We start from the raw sequence: 21,291 nt of genomic DNA on the forward strand, positions 1-21,291 counted from the left end.
ACCTCCACAATATTGAGAATCACCTTCTCTTCCTTTTTTTCCTACTTGGAATCATCATCCTTCAGCTTCCTCCTCTTGGGATATAACTCGAGGTGAAGCTTTCAACATTGTTCTTTCGTATGTTCGTGAAGGTTATAATGATCCCATTAATTTTTTGAGTCATGTTTATATGCTTTTTATCATTTTTATCTTACTTAGTATGATTCTTCTCCTTAATCGCCATAGCCTTCATACTACCTTCGCTGATATCTTCAATTTTGAAGAGCTTTAGCTCCTTTTAAAGGCCCTTGTAAAGACCTCTAATATACTTCATGAAAATTGTATGATCTTCAATAGAGATTTCGAGGGAGATTGCTTGCTTGTGAAACTTAGTGGTGTAGTTGTAAATAGATTATTCATACTTCTACCACAAGTATGCCATTTGATCCACTGATCCTCCTCATGGCTGATTGGATAAAATTGCCTCTTGATTAAGCTCTTGAATTTGCTCCACATCAGATTAAAAATATCGTTGTTTCTCATATATCAATTCTACCACATGAGATGGCTAGAAAGCTTAAGATGGATAAAAGCTATCTTTTGGATATTAAAGTATCCATAGATAGTAAAGTAGGTCTCTAATTAATCTAGCCAGTTATCTAGCTTTTCTGTATCGACAGTCCCATCATATATAGGGATCTCGATTCAAGCTTCAACTTTAAATAATTATGTTTGCGATAAAGGTATCGTCAATTTATAGATTATCTTGATAAGTTAGATAATCTTCTCCTCTAGTTGTGTGAGATGTCCCTTTATCTCATCATCCATTGAAGAAGAATTAGCAGCCATACTTATATTTGTCTTTTGATGTTTTTGAAGGGCAGATAGCCCTCTCCTGATTGCTTGTATTGGTCGTACATCTAGACCATAAACTAAGGTCTTCATACATATAGAGAATCGATGCTCTGATATCAACTTGATCTGATCGAAAAGAAAGAAGATTTTTTTCAACTCGCTCAACGTGGATCTCTCAAAGAAAAAAATAGAAAAAGATGAGAATTTTTGAAAGTAGAGCTCAAATCTCTTTTCTTTCTCTTTTTTTTTTGATTAAATATGAAACACATATCCTTTATTTATAATAACAAGGTCGGTCCTTATAGAAATTGGGTCGGATTCCTCTTTTAATTCTAAAAAGACTCTTTTACGTTAAATAGACGTATCTAGTAGAAATAATCTAAAAAAAGCTAAAACTCTTTAGAATTTAGATCTTGATTTCTACATCAATTCTATTTTCTATTGCTCTGTCAGATTCTTCTTAGATTGAAAGTTACTCTCGATTAAAGTTTTATCTAAAAAAAAATTTCTCGGATTGATCGGCCTGTTTTGGGGTTTAGATGAAAGAATTTCGTTCTGATCGCTAAATATCTATTTCATATTTTGAATGCTTGAACCCTCTTGCATTTTTCAATCCATAAATATTTTTCTAAAAAAGTAGATTTACCCTTCTACCTATTAGTGCTAATTGATTTAATAAAGCTAGTATTGGCATCGGTGATCATGATTCATCTAACCCCTCACCCTAGGTTTTTTCTAGGTTTTCCCCATTTTAGTTCTCAAAAGAAAGTTTAGCTTCCATGGGGTCATACTTTTTTTTCCTATCAAGATTTAAGTCCATCTAATTCGAGAACAACCAACCAAGTCCAAATATAAATAATACCAAAATTGAGAGAGAGCTGTAAATCATAATATGTCCAAAAAGTGCTGCCAAGATGATCCATAACATAAGATGCTATCTAATCTGCTGCCCCTACTTTCCTCGAGACAAAAGCTAGAGCTCCCATTCAACATTCTAGTTTATAGCCTAAAGTGTAGAGCACTGAGTGGTTTGCCATATATTTGTCATCTTTCTAGCCGGGACCTTTGGACAGGATTAACTAAATCAGCCAGAGACTTTGCCTTCAACTTGTACTTTATTTAATTGTGGGGTCTGTTGTTAAGTGGAAGTTAGTGGCGTAGTCCACGTAAAAGTGCCTACTTTGATGCACAACTTTCATAGTTGATGGTGCGCGGCATCTCGCTTTGTTACAAACTCGTTGCACCACCACCGCACAAGTAAGTAAACTGCACACACACACACACACCACATCATCTTATATTCATAAAATGTTAATTTACAAAGTTGAAGGGACCTCCAATTGTCTCTATTGATTTGTCACCATAATCTTCTACTTAACATTTATTAGTTGGTCACCATGTGATCATTAAATGTCTCAATATTTTGGTAATATGAAGTTGTGTACCCTAACCTAGTGCTAGAATCAATTGAAGATAACAATGCTGGACAAAATGTTGCACTTCATCTGTGAGAAATTTAAGAACAGGTAATTGCATGAGCTATTGCAAGGGACATGAATATCTAGATGTTATTAAACATGCCTTAGAGAAAAAGCAATTGTGTAAACTGCTAAAAATTTTTAACCAACAGGGACTAACATCCCAATAGATTAACTTGTATAATGATGTATTTCCTCTTAGATATTAGCTTTTCTCCCTTTTTTTTTTTTCCCAGAGGCCAGAGGAAAGGGAGGTGTTGGGATATACCGACCGGTCCCTCTCACGCCGACTCACCGTCGGACCCGTCTGACCGGTGTCCGACTCTACCGACCGCACCAACCGACGACTGCCGACACCGTCCGACCGAATATGTGTCGGTCGGACATACCCTCTCTGTTTCCGACTGACCGAACTGCGGAGCCCGATATCCGACTCCCGCAACGTGCCCGACTGACCGTCGGAGGATCCCTGGGTTTTCACCCGACACCCCACAATCAAATGCCGACGTATGGTCGGTCGGCTTCCTCAAACGCCGTACGACTACTGAGAGCCCTGGGACATTGTTCTGCCAAGGACATAGATTAACCCCAGCGATGTGATAAGCCCACGGCGACTTGACAGTCCGCGGTGACTCTGACAGCCTCCGGTGATTTGACAACTCTCCCATTGTCTGTGCCATTAATGACGGCGCCATGCCGCGCTCTACTATAAAACGGGAAAGGCAACAGTACGGGAGGAGGTTCCTTCGAAATCCTTGGGCTTACTCTCTCTCTCTCTGAGCTCCCTGATTCTTTTCTACTATTGCCTAGTCTCTTCTTTGACTTGATCGTCGGAGGGTCCCCGCCGGAGTCACCTCCGATCAGTGCGGACTTCTTTTGCAGGCGCTCGTTCCCGACGACCAGGCGACGAGGGGATTGGCCGCAACAGGAGGAATGATGTTAGATATTAAGGAGGAACCCTTCTCCCTTAATAGTAATCAATTAATTACTTCTATTAGTAGGTAAATAATTATTATCTCCTATTTTTTTTCCTTTCACCCTCCTATGCTCCTAACATAGCTGGTTTGTCAGCAGCACTAAGAATCATCAATGAGGTCAGCATTTATAATTGTAGAGTAATTATCATGATTTAAATAACAATCAAGCGGACTAATGAATAAGATATCCACAAGTTGGATGATGGGGACTCCCAACTATTGTTTTTGTGGCCGCCCAATGAATTGAAGATTGGTAGAATACTCCAATATCAGCAATCCATGTTGCTTTCTTTCTAGCAGTTCCAGTCCACGGGGAAGTGTAGTCAATTGACCACTACTGTTTATATTAATTGTGCAATGCCCTGCTGTGTAAGGTAGCAGGCAAAATTGTGATGGAGCCTCGTTGTCAATTATCTTGTATTTTGAAAGCTAAATATTATTTCATTAGTAACTGGAGGACCTACACACTACCTACAAACTCTTCAGCTGCATGGAAGAAAATCTTTCTTGCATTAGAACTTATTTGTGATCGATTTATTTGGTCTATTGGTACGTAGTTGTACTTCTATTCATTGTGAGAAGGATGGTTGGTTTTTATGTGAGCTAATGTCTAGAATGCCTATATTTAATTGCAGCCCATCCTACTGTTATTTTATAAAGGATGAATGAGGTTGGAAATGTTCCTTGGTAAAGCAACATTTTCCTTCGAGTTCTACTCAAATCATAATCACTCCGATTGCATGCGGTTTGAATGATGATATTCTTTGTTGGGATCTTGGCTATCAGGCCAAGATTAATGTTGGGGAGGTTGATCATCAGAAAATGAAACAAATATATTATCTCTATAACAATTTGGTGGCCAGAGTTTGAAAAATCAGGGTACATGTAAGAGTTCATCATTTTTTATAGTAGAATTTCTACAATGTCATGAACATATTTACAGATGACTCTAATGGCTGGATTGGTCTTCGCTTCTATATGTGTGAGGTATTATTCACTTTGGTTCTGACCGTTTCGAATTTCAATAAGCTCGATAGGATTCTTAGAGGGTTAGTGGGATCCTTGGAGGATTAATCCCAGTTAGCTTCAGTAAGTTTTGATCATTTGGAGTCTCATGATTTTATCTTTTAAAAGACGTCTCATATGAGAGAAAAGATTTCAATTCATATAAATCATACTATCTTTTGATTTATAATCGATGTGGGACAAAAAATACCATCCTCCGAAACCTTAGAACACTTATTCTTTTAACGTTAGAAAGTTTTATTAGTTTGGCAGAACTAAGTATTATCAAAGATCAAGTCATACAACCAGGCACTGGGCTACTTGGTGTCTATGATTATTTCATTAAAAATGGTAGATATAGAAAGGAAGGAACGATGAAATTTTTCAAAAACATTAAATGAGATTCTAAATAGAGCTTATAGCCATATATTCAGAATATAAAAGATACTTAGGTGGTTTCAAACTCGAAGGATTTGGCATCTGGGGCTGCCACTTATTGCGAGATTTTTCTTTTTCTCCTTTTCAAACAATCATCTCTTGGAAGCCCCCACAACCAGATTATATCAAAGTAAACTTTGATGGTTCAATTCGGACTGATTCTATCGGGTGGGATTTGTCATCAGGAATCATATGGGACAAGTTTTATTTGATGCATCTATTTCGATCAATATAAACTCTGTTCCAATTGCTAAAGCCATGGCTGTGTGGTATGGGTTTAAAACAACAGTTTCTATGTTTCAAAATTATAAAATTATTTTGGAGGGAGATTCGAAGACAGTAGTGACTTGGATTAATGGCAAGGATTCTCCACAATATCCGGTAACAAAGAATGTCAGACTACTCTATTCTATCATGATTGGTTTTGCTTACATTCTGAGGATATTTAGTTAGGAGGAATGGAGATCTGGAATCAGAATTAGTGGCTTTCATTCTAACCATTTGGTTGGGAGGAGTCCCATTCCGATTCCGAGATTAAATGAGAATAAGTCAATTTATATAGAACTCAATCCCTACTCTCTTCTATGGATCCAATTTTTCATTCCAATTTCGATTTCGATTTCGATTCTGGTTACGAACCAAATGTTTCGAAAGATTTGATCATTTCGATTCCGATTCCAAACCATTCTCATTCCCTTTTTTATTCTGGTTACGAACCAAATACCCCCTCATATTCTTCGAAAAGCTAATAATGTAGCTGATTGATTGGCCAATTTTGCAAGCACTGAATAGGCCAAAAGAATTTTGATGAAAAGATTTCCATATGTGTTGACTTTCTTCATCAACGCAGATACTGGGGGTACTCCTTTCGTTTGTCATGTGTTATCCTCGCAACCCTATTAACATGCACAAAAAAAAAAAAAAAAAAAACTCTACTTTATCCAAATTCTATTAGTTTTTTCTTCGTGCGGTCCAATTTTATAGAAGGGCTAATAGCCCTGATTCTTATAAAATTTTCAGTCTAATTTTATAAGAATATCCAAAAAGACTCTTAATAGGATAAAAGACTATTTAATCAAATGCCAACAATTACTAACTCATGGAACTCCATGGTCCTCGTCGCATGGCGCTTTTCGGTGATTGCTTTTTTTTTTTTTTTCTTTTTTTTTGCTTCTTTAAGAATATTTTCTAAAAGAATTCGTCTACTAACACTCCAAAAAATGCTTACGTTTTCTCCGACCAATTTGTCAAAAATATTTCTTGCAAGCGTTCAACTTCCAAATTGGCTGCATCCCCACTCAAATGGCATCAAACAACCCGTTTCTATTGATGTTTCTGAGATTGGAAGGCACCAAGGTTCTCCTGGTAGTATGGAGTTGTGAGAGTGGCCTTTGGTTTCCGTTGAACCTAAGCTACACTCCGAATCATCCAATTAAACGATAGTGAAACGAACCTAACGTCACGGGATCCACCGACTTCTAAGCCCCTCAAACTCTTCTTCTTTGCGTTGGTTGCCGTCTTGGAGACAGACCATTCCATACTGTGCGTGGCTGGGATTCAAATACCTCTCCACATCCATTTTAATCTTAGTTGACTGAACTTGGACGCAACCCTTCTTTTTCCCCATGCAGATCTAGTCGAGATTCTGGTCGCCAACGCGTCTGACATTTGTGCTTGGATCTGGTAGAGATGGCCCCACACGACCAAAAAATAGCCTGCTCTTCTTTGAAGTTCCAATCAGGGTACGCCGTCACGGGTTCTACATCGATGCCATTTTGTTATATATTTGATATGGAGGTACATTTGACATACCGAATATCATTATAATACTGCCAAATCATATACTAATACTGATCCATGGTATGATATGTTTTATACCATCCGATTCAGTATTGATATGATCTACTTCGGTCCAATAAAATTAAAAAGATGATGTTGATAGCATTGTCGTTTACAATCGTTTGTTCTAAAGGTCAAAATTTTAGGAGGTGCATAACTTGTTAGTCTAAGCTTCATCTTAAGCTCTTTTTTTTCTAAAAAATATTTAAACTGCTTATCACTATTAATCATCGGATAAAATTTAATATTATTATAAATAATTTATAATACAAAATATGCTTGCAAGCTTTTATGGATCTCGTGGAACTTTATGAATATTGGACTTACTGCAAAGTTTTGGTGAAACCTTACCAACAATTGCTATGTGACACAGTAATCGTACGACCAAGACTACCCTCTTAAAGCGTCTCTATTTCCTGGTAATTTCACCGATTCTAAGCCCAGCCCCAGCTGTTATGACTTCAAATCCTTTCGAGAAGTCATTTTTGTTGATCCCACATGGACCAAGCTGGATCAAGCATGACATGATTTTGACCTAATTCTGTTGAGGATCATGACTGTGGATCTGGATCCAACCATTAGCCACCTAAGTCATATTGGGAGACAAATTCATGGTAAATTTTTTATATCCATTGGGTCATCTAGTTTGGACTACGTGATGCATGGTTGAAACACAATCCCACCTAAATAATCCCACATGTAAGCTTAAATATGAAGGCCTATTCGGATAAATAAGCAAAAAAATCTTATTTGATTTATGGATTGAGTTAGTAAAATTAACTAGGTAATAGGCTTGCATATTGGACTAGGGCTATATCCATAAGTATTAAGGATTGATTTTGGAGTGGATTAACCACAATCATATAGGAAGGAAAAAAAAGACCTACCAATCCTAGATAATCATAGATATAGGCCTAACTCCATCTATAATAATTTTAGTGGTTAAAAATATAGCCCCAACCCAACTTGTAAATCTAAAAAGTCAGGCTAGAACTTGACAAGAGATGAACGGGATTGTTTAGTTCACGATTGAAATCAAAATTGAAATTGATTAAAATAAAAATTAGAATGATCATATCCCTTGATATATTTGGTTTATTATTAAAATCGGAATCGAAATAAGAATAGTGTTTAAATACTAGGAAAAAAAAGGGATTAGATTTCGGAGGATTAAGATTCTCTTCTCCTCTGGAATCAGATTCAGAATAAAATTTCCACCAACCAAATGGTTGGAACAGGAATCATTTATTTTTATTTTTATTTTAGAGTTCAATTTTTTTTAACTAAATATTTTTTAAATTTTGTATTAAAATTTGGTACGATGGCTAATGGAAAAGACCAAACGGCCCACTAAGGTTGGGTAATAATTCGAGTTGTAGACCCATGATATGGCCCAAGTACAACCCAACACAATCACAGACTGGCCCTGAAAGCCCTACCCTCATCCTCACGCAAAGTGCTCCCGTGATGCCACGCGGATGTCCAAACAATCCACGTGGACCTTAAAAAACCCTTGCATGCAGCCACCGCTGCCCAGCCACCACCCTAAATTACTCCACTACCTTTCAGATAGACAAAATTTAACAGCTCACTCTCCATGGTAGACCTGTAATATGACTAAAAATACTGCCCAAACTCAAACTTTACAATCGATCCCATTATAGACCAGAGTAGAGCGCGAAACCCATTCGCCGACCATCTTAGAATGGCCAAGAGAAGAGGAAACCCCCCATCCTTCTCCGCGGTGCTCGCCGCCGTTCTCTACTTGCTGTCCTTCTCCCCAGGCGCATCGGACCCCATCGAGGATCCCAAGATCCGGCCGGTGACGGACCTCGCCGATCACCGCCGGGTGGGAGCCACCGAGCGGCGATTCCGGGCGTTCATGAGGAGATACGGGAAGGAGTACGGGAGCCGGGAGGAGTACGGTCACCGGCTGGGGGTGTTCGCGCGGAACCTGGCGAGGGCGGCGGAGCACCAGGCGCTGGACCCCACGGCGGTGCACGGGATCACGCCCTTCTCCGACCTCACCGAGGAGGAGTTCGAGCGTGCGTTCATGGGAATAGCGGCGAAGGATGATAAGGGCGGCGCCTCCGCGGAGTCTCCGACTGCGCCGAGGATGGAGGTGGACGGGTTGCCATCAAGCTTTGATTGGAGGAAGAAGGGGGCCGTCACGAACGTTAAGATGCAGGTGAGGACGAACGATCTCTCTCTAGATTTTAATCTACGTGAATCCGGGATTTCGGTTGCAGACATTGGCTGGTCTAAATCGACACCGGTGTCTGTACTGTATAACACACTACAACACCACGAGCGTCGAGAGTCAAAAGGTTGTTAACTATACCAGTTTCTAAACTTGTATCATTAATTATATAGTTATAGATAGATTAGAAAGATAGAAATTGGAAAAAAAAAAAAAATAGGTAGGTAGTGCTAGTGCAGTTACATCAAGTATGAAGTTGTGGTACAATTACTTTGGTGAAACGGGCCAATGGCTTGGTATTTTAATTGCAGGGAAGCTGCGGATCTTGTTGGGCATTCAGCACAACTGGAGCTGTTGAAGGAGCAAACTTTATTGCAACAGGGAAGCTTCTCAGCCTTAGCGAACAGCAGCTCGTAGACTGCGATCACACGGTTGTACATCTACTGCTAAATCTTCCTTTAATATAGAGGAGGAATACACCTCTAAACTTCTGCTTCTTCTCTCCTTTCTTTTTAACCTCTGATACATTTTAGTAGTTTTAGTAATTGTTGTTGTCTGTAAATATGAAGTGTGATGCAGTGGAGAAGGATGCATGCAATAATGGGTGTAGTGGTGGGCTAATGACAAATTCCTACAAGTACTTAATGCAAGCAGGTGGCTTAGAAGAGGAGAAGTCTTATCCTTACATGGGAAAACAAGGTGAATGCCGGTTCAACAAAAGTTTAGTTGCTGTTCGGATCACAAATTTCACCAACAAACCTCTTGACGAAGACCAGATCATGGCCAATCTAGTCCATCATGGTCCGCTTGCAGGTAAAACCCCTGCAGATATCTTAATAAGACTTCCAGCTATTGCAATCATGTGTCTTTCCAGAGCACTTCCAGAGCAGAGCATGTACTCATTTTTAAGTTGTAAGCTTATTTCTTAGGCTGATTTTATACTGATCGTTTGTGATTTTTTTTTTTTTTGGATTGCAGTAGGATTGAATGCAGCTTTCATGCAGACATATGTTCGAGGTATCTCATGCCCATTGATCTGCTTCAGGCGGTGGATAAACCATGGGGTGCTGCTGGTTGGATATGGAGCAAGAGGATTCTCCATTCTGAGGCTTGGGTACCGGCCATACTGGATCATAAAGAACTCATGGGGCAAGCGGTGGGGAGAAAATGGATATTATCGACTTTGCAGAGACCATAACATTTGCGGAATCGATAGCATGGTCTCTGCGGTGGCAGCAACATTGGCCACAGAAACTGGTTAAAAGTGTGTCTCTGTGTGTCAATTTTAGAGGCGCAAACTTAGATGGCACTGTAAAAGTACGCTATAGCAAATAAAGTTCACTATGTATTTGATATTTTGTTGTTACAAAATCTAACATACACATGCATCAATAAACCTTTCTGCCTCCTACCAAGCCTTAATGCCCAGAGGAGTGCCAACCAGCTCGGAATCTTCTCACACGGGGGAAGGCAAATCAGAAAGGGCAATTGTGACCATGAAACTAATCTGCATGGAAATCAAAAAGGAAGATGGAGTCTTGTCTTGTATAAGATTTGACAATTGCAACAATCATGTTAGTATTTGTAATAATTCGAAATCTCATTAAAAAAAAGAGTGAGCAGATATTATTTGTATTCCTTGATATTATATAAGTCTTTAGGATTTATCCATTACGTGGGGCTAAAAACATGACCACACGTGTCCTCCTAGTATTTGTCTATACCATCTCCTGCTGCGTCCACTTCATGGCTGAGAAATAACAATCAACTCTCTGTAATCCATTCTACCCAACAACTGAAAAGCAGCAGACAAAATGGAGAACAGAGGCATCCATACAAATGCAATCCATCACTGTTTGATTGTTTGAATGGGGGAACGTACTATGTTGAAAAAAGGGCAGCAAACAATTTGCAAAAGAAATGATGCTTGTTGGTCTTACAATACTTATGTTTTATTTTCCAGAAGTTTGGATATCGTGATCCATCTGCAAGCAAAGGAAGTGCTACACATGGACCCCACAAACTTTGCAGCAAATAGAATGGCGGAGCGTCAGTCTTGCTTATCATCTACAGCGACTTTCTGAGACTCTGGTTGTGTGAGGGTTTCGTTGCCACCCTGCAAAAAATACACAAAAAACAGTGTAAGCATTTTTCAGGCAATCACAGGAGTTCTCCATGAAATAAAAAACAGCATTCTTTTTTGGGCTGACTGTTTGTTCTTCTTTTTCTGGCGGGGGTGTTGGATAATCTTTAGAATCTCGAGTATCTCAATATAAATTAGTTTTATGCATGCGTTCTGAAGGTAGTATCAGAATCCAGAATAATTAAGCATTTTGCTGACAGAGAGGGTTTGGGATATTATACCAGATAATCAGCCAAATCTTCAAGCTAAACATAAGTGTATGTAGATTGTAGAAGATGTGATTGCTAATTATTTTTTCTTGCACTTAAACAGCAATTGGTCTTAACCAAAACATGTTTGCAACGATGACAGTTGATGGGAGTACAAGCCCTCATTATCTAATACTCTTAAATTAACTTTACGAGACAACGAATGTCTACAACACCCAGCACATTTATGAGCTTGAGAGTTTCCTTGTTCAGAATATATTTCTAATGAAAGAGTATAATCCCATGTGAAACAATGATCCACTAGTATTGAAAACTATAACTTCACCACTTAAAAAAGTTAAGGCTTAAATCCTCTCAGATAAGATGATTCATGTATACTGAATATCAATGCTTAGATAATTACATACATGCTTTAACATTTGTGGTTTGTTGCAGCAAGCATCTTTCATCCGGTACCAAAATCTTGTAAATTTAAACAGCAGAATACTGTTAAAGGAAAACAAGAGACGCTAGCTCAAGCAATGTGTTCTGTAGGAAAATGTGGTGAACTAAATACACAGATATTGGTGCATCAATAAACTGTGTCTATCTACAGGATTGTAGTCATCCATCAATTTTTTTCCACTTAATTCATGAAACCACAGCCATTTATCAAGTGTCCTTCCTTGGCCACAGAGTAATGACATCTTTTCTTTCTCTTTCATTTCCAATTCTTGCCCCTCTTCCCACAAAAGCACAATTAAAAAAAAAAAAAAAAAGACACGCATAGAAAAACTTTTGGCTAGGTTTTAGGAGAAGAAAACACGAGAGGGCAAGAGAGGAGTGCACAAATAGTGAACTCTAGAGACACATACCCCAGAAAAAGAGACCTTCTCAAATCTGCTAGAGGACAAGCCCAGAGTGAATGCTGGAGACGCAGATGGGAAGCAGACGTAAATGCAAGTGTGGGTGCTTTTGGCAGAACTTTCATCAGACAAGGCTACTAAGAGGTTATTCATTCTCATGTCTGAGACAGAAGTATTGCTCAAGTAAAAAGTATGGAGGAACCACTCAAAATACTCGGTAAAAAGGGGAGGGGAGGTGCCAAATTTATGCAAAAATGAGTGTCTATCCCATTTTCCTAGTCTCTTCTTCATAAACTGATTGTTCTTAAGAAAAGGGTTTTGCCTCATATGGATCATGACTGAAATGAACAGTAAAACTGAAATTTATTTCCAGATTTGGGAGATCTGTTGACTTCAGATATCAAAAACTTTTAAGGTCAGATTTGCAAATTGGCTCTACATCACATCCAATATCTAGACCTGAAAATTATGCTAGAATCTCTTAGCAGAACTAAATAATTGAGACTGAAAACAAAGGCAAATGACATGCTCTTAAATCCATTCTGCAAACATTGTTTTCTTATGTGAACATGTTCATTACAGACAAATTTCTGAATAACTATGTTCGCCAAGTTGGCAAAACCTTTTTACTCCTATGAGAACTTACAATGCCTCAGTGCAAGATCCTCTGAGATTGCAAATGTGGTCAAACTTTATTACTGGTACCTTCTTTTCGAACTAATTTCAACAATTTTTTTTGTTTTTAAGGATTAAGAATTTACAATTTTGAGCATATTGTTTTTCCATTTAAATACAGTTAGGTTCAGTATAGCAGTATGAATAAAAGCTGATATTTATACTGTAGGTCTGAGAGATACATAGCCACCTCTTTCTCTGGAAATTTTCTATTGCCAGAATTTTTGAAAAATCCTTCTATATGGCATGACCTGATATAATCTCTTAAAAAAAGGGTTTCTGCTAGCTACACCTATGTCATAGGGCCCTCATTTGGTACTATGTTCATCATGTCCATGGACTGTCGGTTTCATTATACAGCCAAATTTCTGTCTAATAATTTATATCAATACACACCAGACAAAATTTTCTGGTAAAAGTTGCACTGCTCTGTTCTGTGATAAGCAACACCTAAATTCATTTTTAAATGTAATAGAAATTATATTAAAATCTAGACTATCTTTATCCACATCATCCTTTGAAACCAGTAATACTACTTGGATTTTCAAATAATAGAAAAATATTTAACCCAATTATTCTACTTCAACTTGGCAGCAAGCAAAGTTTTTGCTCAATGAGAATTACATTCTCTTAATTGTAAAGTCAAATTTGTCTCCGCATTCATTCTCTACTTAGATCAAACTTCTAGGTCCTGGTTGCAGCGCCACCTCTACAGACTAGCTAATCCAGTCTTTAGCATAAAAAGAGGGTAAAAAATGGAAGTCTCAATTCCCAACTTCGGGGCATCCTCATATACAATAATTCCAAAGTTTGGCATGGTGCAGTCAAAAACTAAAATTAAAATTAGTGCAGAATGGCACTGCCTTTAAGTGCCATCACCAGTGTTGTATGGAGATGGATATGAAAACTGGACTTGGACACGTGCCCAAGTTTTTGACTTGGTAAAAAGGAAAAAAATACAGGGACATGCAGTAAAAAATACTAAATTATATATTTGTTTTTTAGTTTTGTATAGAAGAAAATATTAGAAGATATTACTTGTTAAGGTCTTTCACTGTTTCTCAAACCTCCTAATTTGCTCACAGGTATAAGAAAAAGGATACCTAGCGAAGTTACTTCAGTGACTATATCCTTGATCATCCTTTAAAAAGGAAAAAGATGGTCACTCAACATTACTATGGTGGGTTGAACTCATTGTTGGAAGAGTCAAGTATCATCCACCTATCCATGAAAGCTGAAAAAGAAAAAGGTAATTATGCAAAATATCTTATGCTTATCTGATATGGATATATATCCAACACACATTCTTGGAGCATCACATGAATGTCCATGTAATACAGGCACCACACTAACATGGACCGAAACCTGTTCAAAGTGTTTTACAAAAATTTCCTGATATTAACGTTAGGCAATTTTTTTTTCATAAATTAATTTTCAACTACATTATGAAAGTCTCAATTAGAATTCCAATTTGCAAAGTTTGTACTTGTCATGGTTAATCAATAAACACAGTGTCTAGTGCTTTATTATTCCAAAAAGACAAACTATAACATTCTTCTCTGATCAAATTGATAAAACCTGAGGAACCTAGGGACCAAAATAGAGTTGCGCATGCATTTCTTACCAAACAAGATGCACAAGTACAGAACTTACTTGAGTATCCTTCTTGTTCACAGGCTTGTAAGGACAAGCAGGAGGAACCCTTTCAGGTTTCCTGTACTCCCAGCCAAAAAGTCTATAGACCTTACCCTGCAATAGTATATAAAGGCCGAGTGCCAGCAAATAGACTTAGCAAGTTAGAATAATGTAACAAGAGAAAATAATCGTGCACAAACACTATATTCATTAGAAGATACTAGGTAATTTCACAGTAAAAAAAAAAAGTTTTTAGCTATTTTCCATTAGGTAACGTTTTGTAATTTAATTGGTCATTTATGCATATTCATATTTATTAGAAACAATCCAATTTATAGGCGCATTATAGGTCCACAAATACATGCTATACATCATCTTATGCCTAAGTAGAGGCCCAATTTCCTAATCCATGTTAATTAGCATGATAAAATCTCAGCATCAAAAAGCATGAGGCAAGAAGACAAAACTTCTTAGTTAGAAAGGTTTCAAAAAATAAAATAGATGTCTTAACAATTTTTTGTTTCATTAAAAGAGAAACCATTAAAACATTATAGAAGGATTTTATTAGTTCCATTGTACAAATCAATGCCATCCCAAACTTACATACTAAAAGACATCACAAAATAATCAATTATAAGGTTATACACATTGAGGAAAAATGGTTAAAAATTACAGGAGGAAACATCACTTCCACTATATCAAAGAACATCAAGCACAACTTCAATAAATTTAAAACCTTTTTACCTGATACAATTTTTGACTTCTAAATACTAACGATGATCATCGGAATAGCTGACTACGCTAGGAGTCTGGACTGCCAAGAAAAAAGAATCCGAGGTCCACTTATAAGCAAGCAAAAAATTCACAAATAGCAGTTGAAGGATATTAGCTGTAACAACTAAACAACATGTGGGAAGAATGGTGGGGATGCACAGAGGATAGATGCCTCATTTCTCACTTTTTGTTTCCTTGAAAATAACATTTATATTAAAAGAAAAGGAAGACGTGGGACACCCTTTATGCCTGGGCTCAAAATTTTATGGTAGTGACCAGTAACTAAATAATATTTTTCCTCCAACCCCAATCCTCTCTGTTCCAATTAATGATCACCCCAAGTAAGGGAACAAGAATTCTTCAAAGCATATTCTCTTGATTAATAATCAAGGATCCACTGAACTAGTTGGTACTACCAGACAGCGATTTTCGGACCAAAAACTAGTGCTAGACACCACATGTGCCATGAACCTCAAATTGAGTGAGATCCTTGGCCAAAGCATTGTCAAGTTACTGATGAGGCTCAGAAGGATGGCACATGTGTACAATGTCTCTTAATTGGTTTGCTGTCAAGGAGCATAGACAGCCAAGCTTTATTGTTCAATTCTTAAGATCATTCTGCAATGCGTACTCCAGGAATTTTGGCTGATCCACATATAAAAGTTGTAAGTGCTAACCACAACCAACAAGAGGGGAGGGTTTGGGTTATAAGGTTAGCTTCCATTGCTTGATGGTCCTTTCTCTAATTGCTCCTTTCTTGTTAGGCTCAATGGATTTCCTTTTAACTTAGGTCGGGATGGGCCCAAACAGTCTATATGCAAGCTGGTTCTGAAAGTATATGAACTTTGAGGCTGAACTTAGGTTATAAAACAATCCAACAACAACAAACAACTAGAACTATGGAAATGAAACATTAGAGCAATTGGTGTTCGCTTCATCTTGAGGGGAAGATGGATGGTTGTTATCCATTTACTATTTTATACAATTGGATAATCAAACTTTAAGATTGGGCTTGGGTCTTCCATTTCTTCATTCAAGTCTAATTCCCAATTCAAACCTATCCCAAATAACATATGGAATGGGTGATGTAGCTAAGGAGCCCAACTTGACATGTCCATACCCAACCAAACCTATATATACACGTCATAGCACATGTGATTATCTAATGACATCCTCACCATGTACAATAAACATAAGGTCATATCAATTGTTATGATCCTAAGATCTAACTAATTTCTTTGTTATTAAGTAATTTGATAAAAATATTCCTAGTTTTTCAAGGTGCATTATTATGTTTTCTTTTAAGAGTAAGAGTAAGAATTTTTTGGGGGTATATTTACTTAACATAAAAACAGTTACAGCCAGATGAGGCCATGGAGATGATCAAATTGATGGCAGTCTGGAATTTTGGTATAACAGTAAAATATATATTGATATAAATTTCCATTCAAATACACCTAACGTTTCCTCAATCACCACTGTGAAACAAAGATAGCTATAATACAACAAGCTCTTGTGGATTTTTCTAGGAAAGTTAGTTATAATGCAAACATGGAATTTCATTTACGTTGCCATACAAGAACTAAGAATTTGATTGGTGTTCAGGACATTCTTTATCCGCCAATAACGTAAAGATACCAGATCCAACCCCAACCTAACCCAAGAATATGGAGACACATTTGGATCTAGACCAACCCGATAAAATACATTATTCCCATTGGTCTTAGAACTGCTAACCCAACCCAACCCAATCTATAAGCAGGTTAGATTGGATGCAAATATTGGACCCAGATTCAGATGATATTGAACAGCTGAACCTAGATTAAGCAAATCCCTGGCCCAGCCTAAGCCTACTTGCCAAATGTTGTTAAGAACCAGACCTCTAAACTTTTGATTGATAAACTAATCTCCTCGTCATAAGTTAATTATACCTGAATTTCTAGTAAATTCTCATGAATTTGTTTTTCTTTTTCAATACGTACATATACATCTTTTGCTTTGAAAATATGAGACAATGAATATATAATTATTCATACTTTTGCAAGTTTGATTTCATTTCCTTGAAGATGATAGCCTACTCACTTAATTTTAGATCTTCAGTAAATGATCCAACAATTCAAAATAATGATGAGCTCTCGAAATTGGAGACTTATCCAACTACACTCAGAAAGGTTTCCTTGTTATAATAATAGTATAAATACATCACTATGATCATAAGCTTAATAATGGTGAGTAGCATCTAAATAAATTCAAAATAGGGTGGAAATAGTTCAGAAAGAGGGGGGGGGGTGGAGGGAGGGAGCGTGGGAGAGCAAATATAACAACTCAATGCTCAATGCTCCTTTTCTTAAAAAAAAAAAAAAAAGCTACATAAGTAATAGATCAGAGAGATCTGAATCAATTAATCCTTGCACTGATCATATTCAAGTTCAATGTGTTGCTGTATGATTTACAACCTTGGTGATTTTACAAATTTGCAGATCAAATTAACATGAAGAATCCTAATAAATGAATAATGAAAGGAGAGTCCTATAAGAAGCTGTCCCCCTCCAAGTTGCACAAGGAAGCATGCCTCCTCAAAGCAGCATAAAAAGGGTCGCCTCCTTGAAAAGGCTTTTATTTATGTAAATTTCCTAGTAAGCTCTTGCTTCCGTTTTCCAAGCTAAGTTTCTATGAGTATTACCACCTGAGAGAATATCCATACAACATCCACCAAAAACATAAAAATAAAAATAAAAAAGAATACACATGCAACCATTTAGAGTCAACAAATAAAAGTAAAATGACACGCATAGTCCAGGAGGAATGATTCGCAAGCCCCAAAAACCAAACAGAAATGAATGAAATTGGCATAAATCCAACCAAAGACCTAGGAAGAGAAGAATAGTAGTTCCAAAGGAAAATAGCCAAGCAAAACCAAGTTTTCACAGAATCCCAAAGGGGAAAACAAGGAAATTTGACACGATGTTATTCATGGAAAAATAACCTAAATATAGCATATTCATTCCGGGAATCAGAACCCAACTTCAAGATAATCCAAAGAAAAAAAAATTCTATCGGGAGATGATCTTACGAGGATGAAATCCACCAGCAACGGCAAGGCGTTGACGACTGGGATGAGAAAGAGGGGCAGAAGGCAGGCTAAGCACACCTGAAATCTCAAGAAAAAACACGATCCATCAATTACTAACAAAAAATTCCAATTAACAAAATACAATTCAAATCAGAGTCGTTATCGAATCAAGAATCATAGAATTAGCAGCGGAAGAACATGGAAATCCGAGGCACTTTCCATGATCGCGTAGAATGGCGAATCTCTCTCAAATCGACGAAGGCGAAGGCAGAGGCTGGAGCCGATCCGGATCCCTCTTCACGATCTTTAAAACAAATGTTTTTTTTATAAAAAAAAAAGTTAAGTGCCTACCTCAGTAATCCGGGGGATTTGGCTTTGATTTGTTCCTTCCTTAATTGGGCAGCCAATTTGGGCGTGGTCCAACCCAACACCCCTCGAGCTCAAATCCCGTGGGAGAAAATTTTTCTTCCCTCAGCCTCAGGTGAGGGATGCGGTCCTGATTAGCGTCGGGCTTGACATAGCCCAGGATTGGTTGCAAGTAGGCGTGCCAAATAGCCCAATTCCTGCCTGCAAGAGATTTGATCCCCTCAGGATATTTCTGCAGGAATTGGGTGGCCCCTCTCTTGCGTTCATCGAGGGCCAAATCTATATATTTTTGCTCTTCCTATCATCCCTTAAAAAGAATGCAGATGAATAATACATGTATGTGATAATTCTTTATCCGATCAATTGCAAGCTTGATTGACCTCAAACATAACGATCTGCTTCTCCAATCACAAGCACCGATGGATTATAAGATAGGCCACGATGTACTACACCCCACGATCTGGATAAAATATTCATTGCAATGGTGACATCATATCAAATTTATAATAAATCAATAAAAATCTTTATATTTTATCGATTGTCATGTATTACATCGATTTTTATTAAATAATACTCTATATTATTCTCATATATTTTATTTATTTCTAATTTTTTATTGATTTATTACAACGATGATGTGATACCACCACTTTTACAACGAATATTTTCTCCCACGATCTCCTCTCCGCCGCCAAAGAGGCTTCAATTAGGCTTTTATCCCCCCCTCCCCTACTAACCTCTGCTATTGGCTCCCTATTGATGGTCAACGTGGATGTTCCGTGATATTTTTGAGTCCTTGGTATGGATCAAAGGCTGATTTACATGGCTTGCTGTGTTTGTTACTTTGTGATGGTCATCATGTGGTGCTGTGGAATATTAGGTTTGATGGTGATCTTTTAGTCCTTTGATTGGTTCTGCGATATGTGATATTTTATTCAACTTTCTTTCTCCGCATATATGTTGCCATGACTCATGCATTTAAAAATTGCAACTAATATATCACACATAGATATATTGTTATTGAAGGTTACAACTTAGATGGCATTAGGCAACTGTTGTTGCCATGAGGCCAGGCAATGATGATGGGATGGTGTGTGAAGGTTGCACTTCGGCATGGCACCTCAACAAGGACATGCAACCGTGTTGACCATTTGAGGAGTCCGTAGTTATAACCCCGTCACTGAATGTCATTCTATTTTGATTTGTGCTTCCCAAATCAAGGAAATTTTTGAAGTTATGATTTTCCCTACTAATTCAATGCGTCCTCATATTTATGTGGCAATAACGATCAAGGTCGATAGGGGTGCATGCTCGGCATGGCGCATATTTATGGTGATGATGATCCAAGTTTCTAAACAGGTCAATAAATTTTCCTATTTATTGTACTATAAAATGGAGATGGATGTGATACATGGGGATAGATAATGTTTGCCATACTGTATCATATCACGTATCAATATAGTAAAAAATAAAATATTATTAGGAGATCCAATATTGAGACAGCATACTGTATCGAACCACATAACGGTATTGTAATAAGATGTATCGGCTCAAGCTCCGATACCAAGACAGTAAATTTTGATGAGAATATTCTTGTGTGTTGATATATACACACACAAGAGAAAGATGTTTAATTATTTTTTTCATATTGGATATAAATATTTTGTCCATAAAAGCAAAGAAAGGTGTTTAATAATTTCAACCAAACGCCATACTTTCTATGCAATGACATTAATAGTGGTTATCACCGTAACTATGAATGACTTAATAGCTGGTTAAGTGATAAATAACTATTGTTAAAGTTATTTAGGAGGTGGTTAATTATACATTCGATATACAAACACACCCTTAAGGATGAATTTTATTTTTCTCTCTCTTTTCTTCGCATATCACCAGGAACCCTACATTCTTTTCTCTTTTCTATATGAATGAGTTGGGTCATCTGTTGGCTTCTGGCACGCGCATCCCACGCTAAAAACACTTGTGAAACGTAACGGGAGGTCTCTCAAATAATTTGCAACGATTTGTATCTAGTATAACTGTAACCAGGTGTGGATTAGGGTCATCCACACTCCTCTCATGGGCATTGCATATGCTCAACTTCAATCATGGCTATCCATGATTTTCTTATGTGAATTTAACATCAAGATCAGCCTAGCAACAGTCCAATCCAAAATGACACTTTACCTCTAGGCCTTCTGATTGGCGAATATTAGCTTGCCTGATCTCGAGATTAATTAAAGTGATGTAACCTGATGATGTCTGACCTCATTCACCTTAGATCATAACAAGCTAAAGGCACGATCATGTGGGAGTTGTACTATCTCGATGATGATTGTATGATTAAAATAGTTACAACTATAAAAGTAATGTGGATGTCTATTACTATACAGTTATTGCATGATGGGAGCCGCTGCTAAGTGTTAATGCACGCCCCGTCTATTTTGGTACCGAACACAAACCCTAAACGGAAGTAATCGGAAAATCCTCAGATAAGTCTCTTATTTGACTACTCTTGCCACTCTCCATACTTTTTCTTCTATTATTCTTTGAATTTTAACTGATTTGAGCATGGGAGGATCCCCACCTAAAAAAAACTCTCTTCTTTTCTATATCAGTCTTGAAGTTGAGATACTCTGACAGTTATGTCTTTGGATCGCGAGTCCTTATCTTCTTTCTTAACTATGCCTCGGAGGAGAGCCGACCACACCATCACCTTGCACATCTACCAATCATAGTTCGATATTAGCTTCCGACAGTAACACCATCCATCCACATCTATACTTTGTGCCATTTGCAC

At 37.6% G+C, this 21,291-nt stretch overlaps 2 protein-coding genes across 2 annotated transcripts; one reads left to right on the forward strand and one right to left on the reverse strand.

Annotated features, from left to right (window-relative positions):
• Window positions 1-8,243: 8,243 nt before the first annotated feature.
• LOC105042933 (probable cysteine protease RD19D) lies at window positions 8,244-10,124 on the forward strand. Its single transcript, XM_010920304.4, has 4 exons — window positions 8,244-8,759; window positions 9,083-9,202; window positions 9,341-9,584; window positions 9,750-10,124. Exons 1-4 carry the CDS (start codon window positions 8,277-8,279, stop codon window positions 10,031-10,033), a joined length of 1,131 nt encoding a protein of 376 aa, XP_010918606.2. The 5' UTR covers window positions 8,244-8,276; the 3' UTR covers window positions 10,034-10,124.
• A 462-nt stretch (window positions 10,125-10,586) lies between these two features.
• On the reverse strand, window positions 10,587-18,498 carry LOC105042934 (uncharacterized). The gene is made up of 4 exons (XM_073256348.1): window positions 18,344-18,498; window positions 18,126-18,202; window positions 14,297-14,392; window positions 10,587-10,887 (listed from the first exon to the last, which is right to left on the reverse strand). Exons 1-4 carry the CDS (start codon window positions 18,345-18,347, stop codon window positions 10,822-10,824), a joined length of 243 nt encoding a protein of 80 aa, XP_073112449.1. The 5' UTR covers window positions 18,348-18,498; the 3' UTR covers window positions 10,587-10,821.
• Between the last annotated feature and the right edge of the window lie 2,793 nt (window positions 18,499-21,291).

Source organism: Elaeis guineensis, chromosome 4 (assembly GCF_000442705.2).
Source record: "Elaeis guineensis isolate ETL-2024a chromosome 4, EG11, whole genome shotgun sequence".
In the NCBI taxonomy this organism is placed as follows: Eukaryota; Viridiplantae; Streptophyta; class Magnoliopsida; order Arecales; family Arecaceae; genus Elaeis; species Elaeis guineensis.

Bases quoted from the DNA above. Each gene is read 5' to 3' on its own strand.
- LOC105042934 (XM_073256348.1), bottom strand. The intron at 14,393-18,125 runs GTAAGATCATCT...ATACTATTGCAG, and splicing joins TGCTGGTGGATTTCATCCTC to GGTAAGGTCTATAGACTTTT. The intron at 10,888-14,296 runs GTAAGTTCTGTA...TATTTTTTGCAG, and splicing joins TGAACAAGAAGGATACTCAA to GGTGGCAACGAAACCCTCAC.
- LOC105042933 (XM_010920304.4), top strand. From the start codon at position 8,277: ATGGCCAAGAGAAGAGGAAACCCCCCATCCTTCTCCGCGGTGCTCGCC. The intron at 8,760-9,082 runs GTGAGGACGAAC...TTTTAATTGCAG, and splicing joins TCACGAACGTTAAGATGCAG to GGAAGCTGCGGATCTTGTTG. The intron at 9,203-9,340 runs GTTGTACATCTA...GTAAATATGAAG, and splicing joins TCGTAGACTGCGATCACACG to TGTGATGCAGTGGAGAAGGA.